The 21,899-nt window shown below is 38.5% G+C and overlaps 1 protein-coding gene across 2 annotated transcripts in view; it reads left to right on the forward strand.

Moving 5' to 3' along the window:
- The window catches only part of MACO1 (macoilin 1), a 103,016-nt gene that overhangs the window by 30,443 nt on the left and 50,674 nt on the right, over nucleotides 1-21,899 (forward strand). The window contains exons 2-6 of one of the 2 annotated variants that reach the window (XM_007522570.2): nucleotides 1,180-1,321; nucleotides 4,507-4,633; nucleotides 7,263-7,386; nucleotides 12,375-12,553; nucleotides 15,124-15,625. In XM_007522570.2, the coding sequence (XP_007522632.2) occupies nucleotides 1,180-1,321; nucleotides 4,507-4,633; nucleotides 7,263-7,386; nucleotides 12,375-12,553; nucleotides 15,124-15,625 (1,074 nt within the window). The remainder of the gene's footprint in view (nucleotides 1-1,179; nucleotides 1,322-4,506; nucleotides 4,634-7,262; nucleotides 7,387-12,374; nucleotides 12,554-15,123; nucleotides 15,626-21,899) is intronic. The other variant, XM_060205568.1, reaches the window with a different exon arrangement.

The raw sequence follows: 21,899 nt of genomic DNA on the forward strand, positions 1-21,899 counted from the left end.
ACCAAAGTAAGACTCTGGAGTGGGTGGATGGGAGGTGGGGGAGTTCAGGTCCTGGAACAGGATGGCAGAGGACCTATTGGGGGTTCTGTTATTGTGTGGAAAAATGAGAAATGTTATGCATGTACAAACTATTGTATTTACTGTTGACTGTGAAACATTAATTTCCTAATAAATAAAAAATGTGTTTTTATTTAACATAAGTTCAGAGGAAACTGGGTGTGTATATTTACATCTCAGAGCAAAGTTTGGATGCTTGAGGGTTTTTTTTAACATACATTTTTTGTATCAGTAAGTCCCTTAATAGTTATTGACATTTACTTCTAAATTAGTTTCTATTTTGGGAAGTCATTTTTTTTTGTTTGGTTAATGCAAATGACTCTATATAGACAGGCAAGAGGGGAAAGGGGGAAAAGATGGGATTCTCGAAGCATGTAGGGATGTGCACCAAGAATTTCAGAGACTCTTCAGACAGATCGTAGAGGGGTGGGGAAACAATAAATTTGAAGCCTTTCAACCGTGTCATTTGTTTCTAATGAAGAACAGCTTGAAAGCTATAATTTTGAGTGTTGCAGTATTCTGAAGTCAGATACTTAGCACATTTTTAGTGATAAGATTTAAGTGGGTTCTCTTCCCCTCCCCCATTTTAAATGGGATTAAACATTTTTGGTCATCATTTTGTCTTGGTAGTTGTGAGTCTCAGAATGAACACCAGAGCTTTTAACATTTAGATTAATTGTGACAGCATCTCCTTTTGTCCTTTATATACTTAATTAAAAAATTTATTTATTAATAAGAATGAGAAAGAAGTGGAGGAGAGGAGCCAGAGCATTACTCTGGTACATGCACTATCAGACATAAAATTTGGGACCTCATACTTGAGAGTCCAATGCTTTACCCAGTGTGCCATCTAATTTTTGTGGTATATAAAGATAGTTTCACTGTCTGGGAACTGTTGCAGTGAATAAAGTATTGGATTCTCAAGCATGAGGTCTTGAGTTCAGTCCCTGGCAGTACATGTACTAGAGTGATATCTTTCTCTTTCTCTTCTCCTATCTCTCTCATTAAAAAAAATGCATAAAATCTTTAAAAACATTTTCTTTCTCTTTTAAGTATAACTTGTGTACTTTCTAGTTCTTCATAAACAAGCTTGAAGTAATTCTTTATTTTTGTATTTTCCAGTACATTTTTATACCTGAAATTTCTGGTGGTGTGGGCACTTGTCCTTCTGGCAGACTTTGTCCTGGAGTTCAGATTTGAATACCTATGGCCATTCTGGCTTTTCATCAGAAGCGTCTATGATTCCTTCAGATACCAAGGACTGGTATGTTTACTAATAATGGTTCTCCCCCCCACCCCCAAATATATGGAATTCAATATCCCTTCTAAGAAAACCTTCAGTAACTGCATAGTGAAACTGTTTAAGGTATATTTCATTCGCATTGCTTAGGTGACTGTATTGGGGTGAACTAATAAGGTTTGTAGGTTGCACCTTGACTACTAAGACTGCTGTCTAAATCTACTGACCAAAGATCAAATCATGGATCTTCTGCCTCCTCTTCTATTCCATTGAAAATAGAGAGAGGTGGGAAAGATTTCAGGTACTAGTGTAGTAGTGAAGCAATAATCTTCTAGTATATTCTGAATCATCGTTGAAACCCCTAAGGTAGTATTAGTTCTAGATTAGAGTTAGAGCAGTAATTCTAAAGCCTTTTGGCATCATTCTAAAAAGTTATTGAGGACTCCAAGGAACTTTTGTTGGTGAAGTTGAAAAAAATTAAGTACTATTTCACTTAAACATAATGATAATAAAATCCATTATATGTTAATATAAACTGTATGTTTAAATGAAAAAATAACTATTTTCTAAAATAACAAAAAATAGAACATTGACTACACTTTTGTAAACTATTTATTTTATTTGATAGGACAGATAGAAATTTAGAGGGAAGGGTGATAGAGAGGGAGAGAGACAGAATGACATCTGCAGCCCTCTTTCACCACTTGTGACGCTTTCCTCCTGCAGGTGAGCTCAGGGGCTTGAATCCAGGTTCTTATGCACTGTAATCTGTGTGCTTAAGCAGGTGCACCACGCTGGGCCTCTAAACTTCTTTAACTTAATTAAAGACAGCTGGATTTTCACATCTGCTTCTGTACTTAGACGATTACAACAATATCACATATGTAGCTTCTAGAAAACTCTATTCCTGGATGAATCAGCAAGAAAAAAGGCAGTGTCATTACAAACATTGATTTGACTTGGAAAAATCCTTGGAAGAATCACAGAGAACTCCAGTGATCCCCAGACCATATTTGGGGAACTACTGGATTTGAGTATAGAACTAGGTTGTTTTATTTAGTTCTCTCTCTTTTTAAAATTAATTAATTAAATTAATTATGGATAGAGGTGGACATTGAGAAGGAAGGGGGGTAAAGAGAGACCTGCAGTACTCCTTCACCACTTGTGAAGCTTCCTTCCTGCAGGTGGGGACTGGGCACTTGAACCTGGGTCCTTATGCACTATAATGTGTGCATGCAACCAGGTATGCCACCACCCAGCCCCTATGTAGTTCAATAGCCATATCTTAAATCTGTGCTGCTTCCTTGGTCACAGCAAATCAATTCCTTGAAATGATGATTTCTGGGCCAGCAAAATAGCTTATTTGGATAGTGTGCTGCTTTGCCATGTGCATGACTGAGGTTCAAGCCCCCACCACATTGAAAGGGAAGCTTCAGTAATGTGGTCTCTTTTATCCTTTCTCTCTTCTTTTCTGTCTCTGATGAAAATAACTAAATAATCCCTTAAAAAAAAAAAAAGACATGCTTTCTAGCTCATCTCTTATTGCTGATAAATAAAGGTATGTCCAGAGGAAGACTGCATTATTAAAATTATTAACATCAGCATAATTTTCACTACTTTGTGATTCATCCATACTCTAACAGACTACCTTTTGAGAATGAGACTCATTTTAGAAGTATCTTAAGGAGAGAGGAACCTTTTCTGTGTCAGAATTCTAGTTCTTTTAGGTAATCTATCTTTGGAGTGTAAATGAACTCACACTGACCCAGCCTCACTTATATTTTATGTGGTATATATGGTTATATTCCCTTTACACTTATTTGTGTCCTTTTAAAGCTTGTATAGAGGATAGAAATGTACTGTTACATATTCAAATGTATTGTTATATATTAGTTACATATTCACCTATTACTACTTCCAAATGGCCCTCCATTTTTCCTCTTCTCTTTCCCGGTCCTGATGGAGTTGGAGTTCAGTGCTGTCTGGTCATTTCCCCCTATCGTTTCTCCCTCACTGGAAGTATAGACCAAAATTCTTTTTGGGGTACAGAAGGTGGGAGTTGTGGCTTCTGTAATTGCTTCTCTGCTAGACATGGGTGTTGGCAAGTGGACACATACCCCAGCCTGTTTTTATCTTTCCCTAGTGGGGTGGGGCTCTAGAGAGGTGAGGTTCCGGCATACACTGGTGAGGTCGTCTGCCCAGGGAAGTCAGGATGAAATCATGATAGTATCTGCAAGTTGGTGCCCAGTTTCATTTTGTTCTAGTCCAGATATTGATGATTTGAGGCCATTTGTAGTAATATTCAATGTTAAATTGACTACTTGTTTTTATGTGTTTGGTTTTAAATGTTTAAAATTTGAGGTCAGGTGGTGGCAGACCCAGCTACACATTATAAAGCATTAAGGACCCAGGTTTGGGCCCTCATTCTCCACCTGTAGGGGGAACATTTCACAAGTAATGAAGCAGATCTGCAGATGTCTATCTTTTTTCTCCCTTTGTATCTCTCTCTCCCCTTTTAGTTGCTCTGTCCTGCGAAATAAAATAGAAAGGAAAGGGGGGGCAGTGGCCACCTAGTTAAATGCATGTGTTATTAAGTGTAAGGACCCATGTTCAAGCTCCCAGCCCCCACCAGCAGGGAGGAAGCTTTATGATTGGTGCTGCAGGTGTCTCTCTCTCTCTCTCCTTCCCTCTCTTCCTCCTTTATTCCCCCCTTTTTAAAATTTTTTAAAAAAATATTTATTTGATAAAGACAGCAAGAAATTGAGAGGAAAAAAAAAAAGAAATTGAGAGGAAGGAGGAGATAGAGAGAGGAGACAGAAAGATACCTGCAGCACTGCTTCACCCCTTGTGAAGCTTTCCCCCTACAGGTGAGGACCGGGGACTTGAACCGGGGTCCTTGAGCTCTATAACGTGTGCTCAACCAGGTGTGCCACCACCTGGCCCCCTCTATTCCCTTTTCCTCTCAATTTCTCTCTATCCTAGCAAATAAAAATAAATAAAGTTAAATTTTTTTTTTACAAAGAAAAAAAAAACAGCTGCTGGAAGCACTGAGCCCTAGCAATAATCCTGGCGACAAATAAAAACAAATTATTTTCTTGCAACTTGCTCTGTAAAAAGATGTTAGTTTCAGGGTTTTTTGTTCAGTGTGCTTTTAACAATTTGCTTGAAAATAAGTTCTGAGTTGTGCTTTTTATTTGTTTTCCCTTTAGGCCTTCTCAGTATTTTTTGTCTGTGTAGCATTCACATCAAATATAATATGTCTGCTGTTCATCCCCATACAGTGGCTTTTTTTCGCTGCTAGCACATATGTATGGGTTCAGTATGTGTGGCATACAGGTAAGTCTTAAATGATTTCTTTGATGTGTAGAAACCTTAGACTCATTTTTAATATGACTTCTTTGAATAAATTTTGAGTTGAGTTCAACGTAGACATACCATAGTTACTATTTCCTATTAAATTAATATAGTACCTTAAAGTCAGTGTCTCTCTCTCTCTCCTGGGTGTGTGTATGTGTACTGAATGAATCAAAACTTTAAACCTTTATGATTTGATAACTTAATTGTAGGTATTTCAATTTTCAACTCTAAGAAGATAACATCTTTTTTTTAAATTTATTTCTTTATTGGGGAATTAATGTTTTACATTCAACAGTAAATACAATAGTTTGTACATGCATAACATTCCCCAGTTTCCCATTTAACAATACAACCCCCACTATGTCATTTGTCACCCTTCATGGACCTGTATTCTCCCCCCCCACCCACCCCAGAGTCTTTTACTTTGGTGCGATAAGAAGATAACATCTTTTTAAAAATTGGGTTAGAGTCTATTTTGGTAGACTTGAAGATAGCCCTGAGCCAAATAGGGAAAACATTCATGGAGTTTCAGCATGGAATTCATTTCAGAAAGGAATGCCTTTTAGTTGAACCCTTATTTGGTACAAAAATCCCCACAGCATCACTGACAAATGGTGATTTTATCTCTGAAAATCTTCACTGACAAGGGACTTGCTAGTGTTTTGGGGTAGTTGTAACAGAAGTTCTTCAAACTGAGCTAGAATTTTCCTTCCTTTTTTTTGCGCCTCCAGGGTTATCAGTGGGGCTCAGTGCCTGCACTGCATTCTACTGCTCCTGGAGGCCATTTTTTCCCTTTTGTTGTCCTTGTTGTTTATTGTTGTGGTTATTATTGTTGTTGTTGAATAGGACAGAGAGAAATCGAGAGAGGAGGGGAAGACAGAGAGGGGAAGAGAAAGATAGACACCTGCAGACCTGCTTCACTGCTTGTGAAGCGACCTCCCTACAGGTGGGGAACTGGGGGCTTGAACCGGGATCCCTATGCTGGTCCTTGTGCTTTGAGCCATGTGCACTTAACCCGCTGTGCTACCGCCCAGCCCCCAGAATTTTCCTTCTTACACTTTATTTTTACATATTTACTTTATTTTCAAGAGAGAGAGAGAGATCAGAGCACTACTCAGCTCTGTCTTATGATGGTGTTAGGGATTGAACCTGGGACCATGGAGCATCAGGCATGAAAGGCTTTAGAATAATCATTAAGCTTTTGTCTCCCCAGCCCTTTTTATACTTTTAAATCAGTATGCTTTGACTATTTTTCTTTAACACAAAATCCTTAAGAGGTTCTAAATAGACTTTACCCAGAAAAATATATGGGTACACGCAAAGGCCTTCTAAGTAAACATTGGACCCCTGCATTAGAGCTACATTAGAACGGTGTATCCTTGCATCCCTTAAAATTATTTCTTTAGAGATTCCAAGACACTATCACGTCTTCTCAACTGTTCTTTTCTGTTGGCAAAGGATCTCTGACTCTATCAGTTTTTCCATATGTTATTTTAAGTTGTTTTTTTTTTTTTAAACACCAGAGCACTGTTCAGCTCTGGCTTATGGTGGTGCAGGGGATGGAACCTGGGACTTCAGAGCCTCAGGCATGAGAGTCTCTTTGCATAACCATTATGCTATCTACCCCCCCCCCACGCACTTAAGTATTTTAATATCTAAATTACCTTAGTTCTTTTATAGGGCTAGATGTTGTTTTTAGTATATTTTTAATTGAAGTAACTGGTTTACAAGAATGTGTATTTTAGGTGTATGGTTTCATATCTTTTTAGACTGTGTGTTAGCACATCATATCAACTATTAACTCACCAGTATCCCTCTACTAAAGTCACTGACACCCTTCTTTTCAACCTTCTTCTCTTTATGTGAACCCCAGTTCTGCAGTCAGTCTTAAGAATTCATTTTGCTGCCTCTTAGGGTGCTCTATAGTTTTTCTGACTTGCAAATTATTTTTTTTCAGTTGCCTTTTTATTCATATGTAGCTATTCTTTTAAAATATTTAATTTAATTATTATTATTTTTTTAACTGAGCACTGCTCAACTCTGGCTTATGGTGGTATAGGGGATTGAATTTGAGACCTCCAGGCTTCAGGCAGTAGAGTCTGTTTGCATTCTCCTCCATAATTTGTGGGTATTCTATGTATGCTGGAGTTATGTCTCCTTTGTTTTATAGATATTGCAAATATGTATATATATTTTTTTTTTTTTAGTTTTATTTATTTGTTGGGTAGAGCAGAAAGAAATTGAAAAGAGTGGGTGAAATAGGGGAAGAGAAAAAGAGACACCGACAGCATTGCTTCAATGCTCCTGCAGTGGTGTCCAGGGCCTTGAACCTGGGTCCTTGCACATTGTAATGTGCATTCTATCAGGTGCGCCACCACCCAGTCCTAGCAAATATTTTTTTGGTCAGGATATTTGTCTTTTACTTTTGTTTATGATGCTTTGACTTTGATTGCCATATATAAAATCTTCCAGTTTGTTTCAGATTGCTTTTTAATCAGTTTGAAAGTCTTAATGAAAAATATTTCAGTTGAGCCAGTCTTCCAAACAACCCATCTGTTATGTTAACAAATGTGTCATTGATGCTTTTCTCTCTGCTACTTTCTCACAGAAAGGGGAGTGTGTTTGCCTACAGTGTCCCTCTGGATACTCTTTGTTTATATTGAAGCAGCGATTAGATTTAAAGATCTCAAAAATTTTCATGTAGACCTTTGTCGTCCATTTGCTGCTCACTGGTGAGTATTATGTATATATTAAGTGTGTAATTCAGTTCAGTGTTTTCAGTGTAGAATGGTAAGTTGAATTATAACTTTTTCTTAGAGACTTTGCTTGAACCCAGAAAGCAATATCATGTGTAATAAAAGAGCTTGAGCTCTTAATTGAGCAGATAATTGAATGAATCACAGCTCTAACCCCTAACAGTATCATTTTCTTGTCATGTCACTTTCTCTTAACTTTAGTTATCTTACCTGAAATGTTGAGAACCCAACCCATGTCAGAGAGTCATGGGAAAGGTAAAATGATGTGCTATCAAGTAGTTAACTTACTGACAAGGACATAGTGTTTGATAAGTGTCTTTTTTTTTTTTTTTAATTTTTATCAGAGCTCTGGGTTATGGTGGTGCAGGGGATTGAACCTGGGAAATTTATGCATGAAAATTTGTTGAGTAAACCCTGTTGTGATATCATCCCAATCCAAATATTATCTGTTTTATAGTCAGGTGTTGATTCTAAAAAGGCTTTATGAAATATAGCAGTTTTATGAAACTTAAACAAAATCATAATTTCTTTAGTCTATATATAAAAAGAGAATAATTTTTAAAGGAATATTATTTCTTGGTATGAAATTAATGATACTATTAACCTTAACACGGAGCATTTTTAAATGAGCTTGATTTTTTATTGTGAAAATTACCACTTAAATGTATGTTTTTTAAATATTTATTTATTCCCTTTTGTTGCCCTTGTTTTTTTATTGTAGCTATAATTTTTATTGATGTCGTCATTGTCGGATAGGACAGAGAGAAATGGAGAGAGAGAGGAAGGGAAGACGGGGAGAGAAAGATAGACACCTGTAGACCTACTTTACCGCCTGTGAAGTGACTCCCCTGCAGGTGGGGAGTTGGGGGCTTGTACCAGGATCCTCATGCTGGCCTTGTATTTTGTACCACGTGTGCTTAACCTGCTGTGTTACCACCCGACTCCCAAATGTATGTTTTTTAAACATAGTAATGTTTGCTAACATTTGTAGCCAACGCCAGAATAAACAATAATCAGTACTGTAAACCATTAACTTCCCAGTAAAAAAAATAAAAAGAATCTTCAAATCTATTCATTGTGGTTTTGATGATAGTAAATAGTGAACAAAATAAAATAAAATAAGCTATAAAATCAACAATAAAATTAAAAGTTTTTCTTTTTTTAATTTTTTTATTATCTTTATTTATTTATTGGGTAAAAACAGCCAGAAATTGAGAGGGAAGGGAGTGATAGGGAAAGAGACAGAGAGACACCTGCAGCCCTGCTTCACCACTCATGAAGCTTTCCTCCTGCAGGTGGAGACTGGGGACTTGAACCTGGGTTCTTGCACACTGTAACATATGCACTCAACCAGGTACACCACCACCTGGCCCCAATAAAAATAGTTCTCAATATTTTAAAAGCACTTTTTATAAAGAAGTGAATTAGTAAATCTGATCAATAGAAATTGTCACTTTAAATTTGTAGTAAGACTGTATTTAGACTAATTAATGGATAAAGTCTAATGATCAGCTGTGACTTATGATGGTGCCAGGCATGAATCTCTCTCCCTCTCCCTCTCCCTCTCTCCCTTTCTCCCTCTCTCTCTCCCTCTCTCCCTCTCTCCCTCTCCCTCTCTCCCTCTCTCCCTCTCCCTCTCCCTCTCTCCCTCTCCCTCTCTCCCTCTCCCTCTCCCTCTCTCCCTCTCCCTCTCCCTCTCTCCCTCTCCCTCTCTCCCTCTCCCTCCCCCTCTCCCCCACATCCCCTCCCCTTCCCCTTCTCTCCCCCCTCTAGGGATACTGGTGGGGCTTGGTGCCTGCGGTACAAATCCATGGCTTCTGGTAGCCTTCTTTTTTCCATTATTGTTGCTGTTGTTGTTGGATAGGACAGAGAGAAATTAAGAGAGGAGGGGGAGACAGTGAAGGGGAGAGAAGGATAGACACCTGCAGATCTGCTTCACCACTTGTGAAGTGACCCTTCTGCAGGTGGGGAGCTAGGGGCTTAAATCCAGATCCTTGCGCAGGTCCTTACACTTCATAGTATGTGTAGGTCCTTGCACTTCATAGTATGTGTTACCACCCAGCTCCAGGCATCAGAGTCTCTTTGCATAATCATTGTGCTATCTACCCCCAGGTTAATGAAGTTTAAGAGTTTTGGCAGTTTTAGTAGAGATTTTGGAAATGTATTAGACTGAGGGACTGGGCAGTGGTGCACCTCACTGAGCACACATATTACAATGGCAAGAACCTACATTCAGAGACCCCACCTGCACAGGAGAGAAGCTTCATGATAGCCTTATTCTTTTCTTTTCATTTATTTTATTTTATTTTATTTTATTTCCTTTTCTTTTTTCTTTTCTTTCCTCTTCTCTTCTTTTCTTTTTCTTCTTTATAAAAAGGAAATACTGACAAAACCATAGGATAAGAGGAGTACAACTCCACACAATTCCCACCACCAGATCTGTGTATCCCATCCCCTCCCTTGAAAGCTTTCCTATTCTTTAACCCTCTAGGAGTATAGACCCAAGGTCATTGTGGGAAGCAGAAGATTGGAGGTCTGGCTTCTGTAATTGCTTTCCCACTGAACATGGGGGTTGAGAGGTCAATCCATACTCCCAGCCTGCCTCTCTCTTTCCCTAATGGGGTGGGGTTCTGGGGAATTGGAGCTCCAGGACATATTGGTGGGGTTGTCTGTCCAGGAAAGTTTTGTTGGCATCATGCTAGCATCTGGAACCTGGTGGTTGAAAAGAGAGTTAACATATAAGCCAAACAAGTTGTTGACTAATCATGAACCTAAAGGCTGGAGTAGTATAGATGAAGAGTTGGGGGGCAGGGTGTCTCTGTTTTGAATAGATAGTTATTGCTATAATCACATTATTTGGTAATTGGGTTAACTTTGAAATATTCCTTTGTTAGGATTTGCTGTATCATACACAACATCACTATAATTTATGTCCTTTGACATTATTTGTATATAGCTGTGCCACCAGTTGCTTCTGTTCTCCCTGGTCTAAGCTTTTTTAAAAAATATTTATTCCCTTTTGTTCCCTTGTTGTTTTTAGTGTTGTAGTTATTATTGTTGTTATTGATGTCATTGTGGTTGGATAGGACAGAGAAATGGAAAGAGGAGGGGAAGACAGAGAGGGAGAGAAAGAGAGACACCTGCAGACCTGCTTCACTGCCTGTGAAGTGACGCCCTTGCAGGTGGGGAGCCAGAGGCTCAAACTGGGATCCTTATGCCGGTCCTTGCGCTTTGCGCCACGTGCTCTTAACCCTGCTATGCTACTGCCTGATTCCCCTGGTCTAAGCTTTTAAGAGAGTCAACATATCAAAGACTCAGCCTCTGGTCTGTGCATTAAAAAGTTTGAGACACTCAATCAATTTTTCCCCTCTCATATAAATTAAATAGTGATTTATATGGCTATAAATTAATGAGTGTACATAAACACCATTCCCACCACCAAAAGACTGTGTCCCATCCCATCTTCTTCCCCCCACCCCCACCCCATGAAGCTGAACATCCACCCTTACTCTCAACCTAGAGTTTTTACTTTGGTGCCCTACTCCAAATTCAGTCAAATCCTGCTTTGAGTTTCCCTCTCTGTTCTTCTTTCTTAACTTCTGTTTATGAATGGGATCATCCTATACTCATCTTTATCTTTCTGACATAGCTCACTTAACACAATTCCTTCTAGCTCCATCAGAGATGGGTCGGAGATGGGGGGTTCATTGTTCTTAATAGCTGTGTAGTATTCCATTGTATGTATATATACCACAGCTTTCTTAGCCACTCATCTGTTGTTGGGCACTTGGGTTGCTTCCAATTGCTCCAGGTCACTGATTGTCAGAGAATGCAAAGACAACAAAAGAAGATCTTTAGAAATGTATTAGACTGAACTGAATGAAAAGATTTCAACTTTTTTTTTTTTGTCTATCTCAAGCTTTTTATCACAGAGAATATAGTTTAAATACAGATGGCTTAATTTGTTGATACAAGCCAAATGTTGACACTGATAATATCAGATACTTATTTTTATTTTTTTAAAGATTTTTATTTGTTTATTAATGATAAAGATAGGAGGAGAGAGAGAAAAACAGATATCACTCTGCCACATGTGCTGCTGGGGATCGAACTCAGGACCTCCTGGGCCACACTCAGATACTTATTTAACTGCTTCTTGAATTTATTTATGACAATGTTTATTTATTTATTTTTATTGCCATGAGGGTTATTAACTGCTGCCACTCACCAGCACTATGAATCCACTGCATCCATTTTTTTTATTTTACTTGACAGAAGAGAGAGAAGTTGAGAGGGAAGGTGAGATAGACAGACTTACAGGCCTGCAGACTTGCTTCACCACACATGAAGTGCAGGTGGCAAGTAGGGGCTCGAACCCAGATCCTTGTGCATGGTGATATGTGTGCTTAACAGGGTGTGCCACTGCCCAGCCTCCATGACAGAGTGTTTATGAACAACTTCAGAAATATCCTTGATAGTATCTCTGAGGCAACAATAAGATTAAATTAGACATCTGAATTTGACCCTGCTTTCTAGTATTAAAAACAATTTTTTTTGATATCTCAACACATAATATTTGCTTTTGACTACCCTAAAATGTCTACTCTTCTATTTGTTACAGGCATACAGGTGCCTTAATACAAATTACAAGGTAATTCTGTGTTAATGAAAAAAGTTAGCCAGCCGCTATATACAGCACTCCTGCAGTAACCTCTTGAGTTATTTTGAAGAATGTAAAATCTGAAGGGCATTCTCTTATAGTCTAGCTGTCCAGCTGTTTCCTGGGAGTTCTACCCAGATGCTTCTGATTTCAAACACAAATATCACGTTTATGAAACACTCAATTACCACCATCTTCATCTAGGATTTATTTTGTAATTCAGTCACAGGTATCCTCGTGTGCTTGTTGCACAAACTGATTGTTTTTGAACTACACATACTGACTGTATTGTCTTTCTTTCTAGTATTGGCTACCCTGTGGTGACTTTAGGGTTTGGCTTCAAAAGTTATGTAAGCTACAAAATGCGGCTAAGGAAGCAAAAGGAAGTACAAAAAGAGAACGAATTTTACATGCAGCTTCTTCAACAAGCTCTCCCACCAGAGCAACAGATGCTACAGAAGCAAGAAAAAGAGGCTGAGGAAGGTAGGTCTTTACTCTAAAGCTGTTGATGCAATAGGATAGTCATTATCGTATCTGTCAGTAGATTGTTTTTTTTTTCTCCTGAAAAAAGTTGCGAGGCTCGGTGGAGAATGTGGTTTGGAACTATATTCTGTACTCTTATAATCTTGTAAACCATTATTAAATTACTAATAATAATGAAAAAGTTGGAGGAATTTGAATTGTCAAGGGTTTTCCTATTGTCCCTCCTCAGGGCCATCACTGTACAGAAATACAGTGTAGGTCACTATCTATCCATCCATATTCTCTCTCTCTCCCTCTCTCTCTTTTCTCCTTCTCTCCCTCTCCCTATCTTTCCGTTCTTTTTCTTCCTTCCTTCCCCTAGCTTTCATTTTGTTTCCTTCCTTCAACTAGAGCACTATTGGGAGCTGGGGAGACAGCATAATGATTCTGCAAAAGAACTTTCATGCCTGAGGCCCTAGAAGCCCCAGGTTCAGTCCACAGTACCACATAAGCCAGAGCTGAGAAGTGCTCTGGTCTTTTTCTCTCTGTCTTTCTCCAAATAAAAATAAAGTATTTAAGCCAGAACACTGTTTAGCAATAACTAGGTGGTGCTGGTATTTGAACCTGGAACCTTGGAGCCTCAGGCAGGAAGTTCTTTTGCATGACCACTGTGCTATCCCCCAAACTATATTTTATACCTTATTACTTGTCATAAATATTTTTTAGAATGATCAACTATTTATTTCTTATCTTTTTTTGCCATAAATATTTTAAAATATTCTCATCAAGCAAAACAATGTGAGTTTATAACTGAAGTAAGCCAAGAAGATAAGTATAAGCAAGATAGAGATATAAATGCGTAGAATTGTTTTATGAATTAATATTCTTCTGAATAGAGCAAAGATGGATAGGCTTCATTCTAAGTGGTTTGTATCAATTTGGACCTTAAGTTGAACCTTTTCTAACAAGAATCTCTGATGAGCATATAGCCATTAGCATTACATGAGTTGACACCAATCCTAGTTTTGTGTGGTCTGATTGTTGGGAGTATGGGGGTCATGCTTTTAGTGAACATAAGACAAAATCTTATTCCTTAGTGTGATGCAAAAATATCTCTTCAAATAGACTTTGACAATGTTTGAAACGTGAGTCTGATAAAGAAAATTCTTTATGACCGACTAGTAAATAGCACAGGCTTCTTATTGCCACAAGCTAGAGTCAACAAAAATGAGAGATGTTTTATGTACTAATAGCATATCTTTTGTTTTATTTAATCTCTTTCTTAGTAAAGTTATTAACAGTTTGCTTAATTTGGGCATGTTTATTTATTTTGGGGTGATGGTTAGACCTAGGACATTGAACATATGAGGCAGATACTACTGTATCACTGAGCTCTATCCCTGACACTGAGACAGACATCTTTTGAAACACATCCTATGTCCTCTCAACCCAGCTGATAGACTTTTTAATTTGATTGACATATGAAGTAAGGCTTAACTATAATCTCATTTATTTATTTTGATCAGAATACCTCTCAATCATTTATTTTATTAGTTAATTTTACTGAAGAGGCAGGGAAATAGATATTCAGAGAGAAATCAGAACACTGATGAGCTCTGGCTTATGGTGATGCTGGAGGTCGAACCTGGGACCTCAGAGCCTCAGGCACAAAAATCTCTGCAGAATCATCATGCTCTCTCTCCAGTCAAATACCTCTTAATTCTGACTGTGGGTGGTGCTGGCCTGTGTTATCTCCCAGGTTTCCTCATCTTACCATTCTTATTTTAAGCAAAATATTTTAATTAGTAGACTGATCACAAGTCCACATAAAAGATATAATAGAATTACAAAGAATTTTATGTTTCCTTTGTGGACTTGGTTCATAATCCTTACTAGTTAACCTCATCCAACAATGCAGTATGGTTTAAGTAGTGTATATTCTGTAGTTATATTTTCTTAGAAATGTAACACCTGTGTACATTATATATGTGTGTGTATAGCCTATTTATTGTCCATGAGCTGGAACTCTGTTGATTTTACAGAGAAAATACTAACTTCATTTAGTGAAAATGAATCATTCCTTGTTATAAAATAATTCTTCAAGTGCTGTGGAGACAGTATAATGGTTATGCAAAAAAGACTTTAATGTCTGGGGCTCTGAGGTCCTATGTTGAGTCACTGGTACTATCATAAACCAGGGCTGAGTAGTGTTCTCATTATAAAATTTAAAGAAAAAAAAATATGTTCATATAAACACCTAACATGCTCCTACTACTTTTTGTCATCTTTTGTCAGAGTTCAAGTCCAGAGATGTTGTACTAGTTATAAACCCGGATTTATAAGGCCAGAAGTTTAATGACTTAGTGTTTATAACTGATAGAAATTTTCTAAATGTGTAGTTTCTAAAATTTATTTGGATTTGCTTCTTGAAAGTCACATAGTATGGTATAGCTATTACTTCTAAATTACTCTGCAAGTCAGTGTAGTACGTTTGTAAGCATAGATAATCTAGTTTGTTGAATTAATCTAGTCCATGTTTTAAAATATTCCGGTGTGGGTTTTTGTTTGTTGGTTTGTTTTTGGTATTGTAGCTGCCAAAGGATTACCTGATATGGATTCCTCGATCCTCATACACCACAACGGAGGTATCCCAGCCAATAAAAAACTTTCTTCAACTTTGCCAGAGATAGAATACAGAGAAAAAGGGAAAGAAAAGGACAAGGACGCCAAAAAACACAACCTTGGAATAAATAACAACAATATTCTACAACCTGTAGACTCTAAAATACAAGAAATTGAGTATATGGAGAACCACATTAACAGTAAAAGATTAAATAATGACCTTGTGGGAAGTACAGAAAATCTCTTGAAAGAGGATTCATGCACTGCTTCCTCAAAAAATTATAAAAATGCTAGTGGAGTTGTGAACTCCTCCCCTCGAAGTCACAGCGCCACAAATGGGAGCATTCCTTCCTCATCTAGTAAAAATGAGAAGAAACAGAAATGCACTAGCAAGAGCCCAAGTGCACACAAGGACTTAATGGAAAACTGTATTCCTAATAACCAGCTGAGCAAACCAGATGCACTGGTAAGGTAAGTGTGCATGCTGTGTCCTTACCAATCAGCTTTCCAATCAACTTGACTTAGTTCTTGAAAAACAAACTCTTCCTTGTGAACCTGCAGGAATTTGTTAATTATTTATGTATTAATAATTATTTTATTACCAGAGCACTGCTCAGCTCTGGTTTATGATAGTGCAAGGGATTGAACCTGGGACTTTGGAGCCTTATGCATGACAGGCTCTTTGCATAACCATTATGCTGTCTCCACTGCCCAACAGGAATTGTTTGTAATGGGATATGGTGACTGTTAATTTTGTGGCATATCACATTTTAGTCTTTATTTCATATGGGTTAATTGACTACTTAATGCCATTGTCCTGAATCATTGACTCCAGCTTTTTCAGTGCTTTGAGTAAGAGGTGAAAATTACTTTCCACACTGACAAATTTACATGCCATTTCAGTCTTATAGAGATACATTTCTGTTGTTTCTGTTTCTTATTATTTACATGTCCAGAGTTCTTTTACTATAGACACAGGAGGGGGAAAAAAAAAAAAAGAGCCCTGATCATGTAAATCTGTCAGACAGCTGCAGAATAATGGGGGGGGGGGCAGTAGAGGTGTAAAAATTCCCTACCTTGATTTTTTTCCATTTAAAATATGTACTGTCCCTCCAAAGAACTCTGGGAAGATTAGGCTTGAAAAGTAACCGCTTTCTAAAAATAGTCTATAGACCAGTGCAGTGCGAGTCTTTTTTTGTCCCTTCTCTTTCTTTCTCCCTCTCTCCCTTTCTTTTAAGTCAGGGCCTCTTGTATACTTGATTTCATTGCTCCCAGGCTGCATTCTGTTCTTCTTCTTCTTCTAGCGTTTGCCCTTCTTCCGTAGCCAGTCAACAGCGTCAGGTTGAGTCTGATGTAAAGTTTCGAGACCTCCTTCGAATCTGGAGAGGTGGCAGTCGTTGACTATGTGGGTCATAGTCTGTCTGTAGCCGCAGGGGCAGTTCGGGTCGTCTCTGGCTCCCCAGTGATGGAACATAGTGGCGCACCAGCCATGGCCTGTTCGATAGCGATTGAGGAGGGCCCAATCATAACGAGCTAGGTCAAAGCTGGGTTGACAGACTTCACAACACTAGAACTTCCCCAGATATTATGGCACTCCTATGGGATGCTAGGGCTCAGTCCTGGGTCATGTGCCTGGCATGGTATGCACCCTTCCCATAAGTGAGCAATCTCTCCTGCTTTAATTTAAAAGAGTAGCACTGTTGCATTACTTAATCTTGTTGCATTTTATAAAATGCATGTGAAAACTGAAATCAGAACTTGAGTTTTTTGCATGTTTGTTCTTTTTTTTTTTTTTTTTGTCTTGCTTCCAGGGTTATCTCTGGGGTTTGATGACTGCACTAAAAATCCTCTGCTCCTGGAGGCCATTTTTCTCATTTTTGTTGCCATTGCTGTTGTTGTATAGGACAGAAAGAAATCTGAGAGGAGGGGAAGACGGAAGAGGGGGTGGGGGAGAAAGACACCTGTAGACCTGCTTCACTGCTTGTGATGTGACCCCCCTCTGCAGGTGGGGAGCCAGGGGCTTGAACTGGGATCCCTGTGTGGATCCTTGTGCTTCACACCATGTGCCCTTTACCTGTTGCGCTACCGCCTAGCCCCCGTTTGTTCTTGTTTTTAATGTGTAACTCAAAAGGGAAGTTATGGAGCTAGTGAGATAGTTTACCTGGGAACCATGCATGCAACCCGAGTTTAAGGGATACCCCCACCCCCACCCTACCTCCATCAGAACACTATAGCATTGGGGGAACTTTGGTGTGGTGTCTCTTTATTTTACTTTATTATTATTATTATTATCTTTTTAAAATTTCTTTATTGGGGAATTAATGTTTTACATTCAACAGTAAATACAATAGTTTGTACATGCATAACATTTCCCAGTTTTCAGTATAATAATACAACCCACTATTCTTATCTTGAGTGCCAGCAGGGTTATCAGTGGGGCTTGGCACCAGCAATATGAATCCTATAATCCTGGAAGCCATTTTTTCCTTTTTTAAAAAAAATTATTTGTTTTTATTTAATAGGACAGAGTAAAATTGAGAGAGGAGATAGGGAGAGAGAAAGAGGGACACCTGCAGACCCTTTCACTGCTTATGAAGCTGCCCCCCCATCCCCAGATAGGGACTGGGGACTTGAACCTGGGTCCTTGTACATGGTAATATGTGCTCAACTGGGTGTGCCACCACCCATTCCCTCCTCTATTTTTATTATTTACTTATTAATGAGAGAGAAAGGGATAGAGAGAGCACCAGAGCAGCACTCTAGCACAGTGGATACCAGGGATTGAATTTGGAACCTTATGCTTGAGAGTCCATCACCATATCCACTGCATCACCTCCTGGCTTTCCCATTCCCTTTTAAAAATTATTTATATATTTATTGCCATCAGGGTTATCAGTGGGGCTTGGTGCTGGCATTACAAATCCACTGCTTCTGGCGGCTTTCCCCCCCTTTTTAAAAAAATTTTATTTATTTATTAATGAGAGGGATAGAAAGAGAGAGAGAAAGAACCAGGCATCACTCTGGTACATGTGTTGCTGGGGATTGAACTCGGGACCTCATAGCTTGAGAGTCCAACACTTTATCCACTGCACCACCTCTCAGACCACTTCCCTTTTCTATTTTACTTGATAGGACAGAGAAAAATTAACAGGAGGGGATCGTAGGGAGAGAGAAAGATTGATGACTGCAGAGCTTCCTTCACCACTTGTAGAACTTCTCCCCTGCAGGTGGAGAGCTGGGGCTCAAACCTGGGTCCTTGTGTGTGCTCAACTGGGTGCCCCAGTGCCTGACTCCTACCCTCCTGTTTTAAACCAAGCCACTGCTCAGCAATATCTTATGGTGGTGCTAGGGACTGAACTAGGGACCTTAGAATTTCAGGTATGGAAGTCTTTTGTGTAGTCATTATGCTATCTCCCATACTGTTCTCCATTTTTACCCGATAAAGTTGGACTACAGTGGTGAAGTCCTGGTACCCCCCCAAAACCAGGACTGTTGTAACTCACCTGTTTCAGTAAGTTCTTTCATATTCCTCTTTGACCACTTAACAGCAGACAGTTTATTCTAGGAGGAAAAGCTTCTAAAATTCTAGGACAAAGGGCTTCATGTAAAATTTTTATGAACTAAATTCTTTGATTTACTAATTAGTAAATAAGGTTAAGGGAAATAAATCTGTGTCCTTCTGTTAAAGACTTTTGGAATCTGACCACACTATTACTAATGCAAGCAATAAAGATCATAGTTTTCAACCATATTGAACAGTTCAGGAAAGTGTTCATAATACGTTTCTTGAATAAAATAGAAAGCAATTTCATTTAAAAAAAACATTTTTTCTAATATATACAGAAAAAGATTTGAGGATTCATTATAATAGTTACTGCTCCATGGTAGTATTGTGTTTTTTTTTTTTTTTTTTTTTTTTTACTTTCATGCATTTTCAAGTTTTTCTGTGATGCACAACAGTGAAAGATGATGATGGTATTTATGTAGAGACAGAGAAGGCAGAAAGCAAGAGAGTGACTGACCAAAGCTTCCTTCAATGTGATGGGGGCTGGGCTCAGACGTGAGTCATGCACATGACAAAGCAAAGCAGCATGCTATCCAAGTCAATTATTTCACCTACCCTGAAAGTTTTTAGGGTATTTATTTGAGAAAAATCATACAGTTTGGGTGGGGGTAGATAGCATAATGATTATGCAAAGAGACTTATGCTGGAGGCTCTAAAATCCCAGGTTCAATTTCCTCTCCCACCATAAGCCAGAGCTGATCAGTATTCTGGTAAAAAAAAAAAATCCAGTTTGGATATTGGAGGCTTTATCTTAACTTCCTCTCACCATTCTTATCTCCTGCTTCCTCTTGTTTGACTTTATGTATGTTTGTCTTACTGAATGTGAATAAGACTGTAACTTGATCCAAACCTGAAATGTTTGAATTGAAGATAATGAGTTCATTATCTTCAGTTGAAGAGGGCTGAACTCAGAGATCACTAAGACTCCTCATGGTGCAAACATATATTGGCAGACATTATATCCACGTTCCCATAGTGTCTACAGAAGCATACCCAGGATTGTGTATAGTAGGTCCATACTGATTGTAATTTCCACAGGGATGGGTCTACCCTTCAAAATTTTTTTTCTCTTGATATTTTATTTATTGTACAGAGACAGAGAAGTTGAGAGGGGAGGGGAGATAGATAGTGAGACAGAGACCCCTGCAACCTCATTTGACTGTGCGAGAGCTTTCCCTCCACAGGTAGAGGGTTGAGGTCTTGCTCATTTTAACATGTGTGCTCAGCTGGGTGTGTGCCACACTGCCCAGGCTCCAGAATATACATGTCATGTAAGAGCCAGTAGTATATTAGTAGTAGTAAATTAGTGGAGGCTCATTCTACAGCTATGTGTATCTTGATACCATAGTTGATAGTTGCTTTTAAGGAATTAATTCAGTGATTTATTTTAGGAAAATTAATTAGTGTGCCATTTTCTTAAAAAAAAAAATGTGGGTTGGAGAGATAGTATAATGGTTATGCAAAAAGATTTTAATGCCCAAGGCACTAAAAATCCCAGATTTATAATCCTCAGCACCACCATAAACTGGAGATGAACAGTGCTCTGCTAAAACAAAAAATAAATAAATAATAATTAAATTTTAAAATGCAGAATTTTAAAAACCTTTGTTTTATTTTTTTATATTCTATTTTTATTTTATTTCTTTATTATTGGATAGAGACAGAGAGAAATTGAGAGGGGAGGGGGAGGTAGAGAGGGAGAGAAACAGAGAAACACCTGCAGCCCTGCTTTACCACTTGTAAAGCTTTCCCCCTGCAGGTGGGGACCAGGAGTTTGAACCTGGGTCCTTGCACACTGTAATGTACTTAACCAGGTGTGCCACCACCTGGCCCCTTAACTTTATTTTTTAAATGTTACTTATTAACAGGAAAAGGAGAAAAACAGAGCATAACTGGCACATACAATAGCAGGATTGAACTCTGGTTCTCCTACTAGTCTAATGCTCTAGCCTCTGTGATACCTGGGTCAATTTACTTATTTTAATGAGAGGGAGGGAGGGAGGAAAGAAAGGGAAGAGGGAGAGAGAGAGATACCAGAGTACTACTTAGAGCAAGGTAGAGACACCAGAATATTACTTCAACAGGCATGGTGCTGGGAATCTAACTCAGGACCCTATTATGCCAGCAAGTCCTATTCTCAGCTAATAAGCTACTGTCCTGGCTACTAGTATGCCATTTTCAAGAAGAATCCTTATAGAGCTTTGTTGCCATAAAAATAAGGTTTGATGACTGTTTCCTGTGATGAAGCAGGCAGTTTTCATGTCTTTTCTCCATTTCTCCAAGCTCCAAGGAGGTATTCCAGTCAAGTGTTGAGTACCATAGGTTGGCAAATGACTGCCCACTTGGCCCACTGCCCATTTTTATAAAAACAAGTTTCATTGGAATACAGCCATACTCTTTCATTTATGTAGTGTCTGTGTGTACTTTTGTACTACAGTAGCAGAAACAGATGCTGAAAGGTCCACAGAGTCAGGTATTTCTATCGATTGCTCTACAGAAAATGTATGCTAATACCTGTTGTGTAGTACTTGTTTGTCTGGAAGAACTGTTTTCCTTACTAGTCTGTGAACTTAGAGAGCAGAAGCTGTGTTTCTTTGTTTTTATATCTTCATTAAAAAAAGAAAGTTCTTAGTGAATATTTGCTATATAAATGAGTGGCTTAGGGGCAAGGAGTTGAATGAATGGAAAAGCAAACATCTGTTCTACTAGAAAATACAGGAGAATGGGGGTTGGTAATGAAAGGCGCTAGATAAATTTTTTAGGTTAAAGAATATGGAGGAAGGTGGGGGATGTGTACATATTTTTCTGTAGGATTCTTTTCAGGATAAATTTCAGAAGTCACTAAAACAAGTCTTGTTTTGACTTAAGAAATGCATGTGTTATAAATGACCCTCTGTGGTGTACTGGGGACTTGAACCTGGAATATTTTATTTCAGTGAGAGAGCTACAGAGAGAAAGATCAGAGCTATAGCTTATGATGGTACTGGAAATTGAACCTGGGACCTCAGAGCCTCAGCCATGAAAGTTGTTTGCATAACCACTATGCCATCACCTCAACCCAAAATAGGTATATTTTTTAACCAGCACACTGCTCAGCTCTGCCTTATAGTAGTACGGGGACTGAACCTGGGGTTTTAGAACCTCAGGAATGAAAGTATTTTGCATAACCTTCATATTTTA

This window comes from Erinaceus europaeus, chromosome 13 (assembly GCF_950295315.1).
Source record: "Erinaceus europaeus chromosome 13, mEriEur2.1, whole genome shotgun sequence".
Taxonomy (NCBI): domain Eukaryota; kingdom Metazoa; phylum Chordata; class Mammalia; order Eulipotyphla; family Erinaceidae; genus Erinaceus; species Erinaceus europaeus.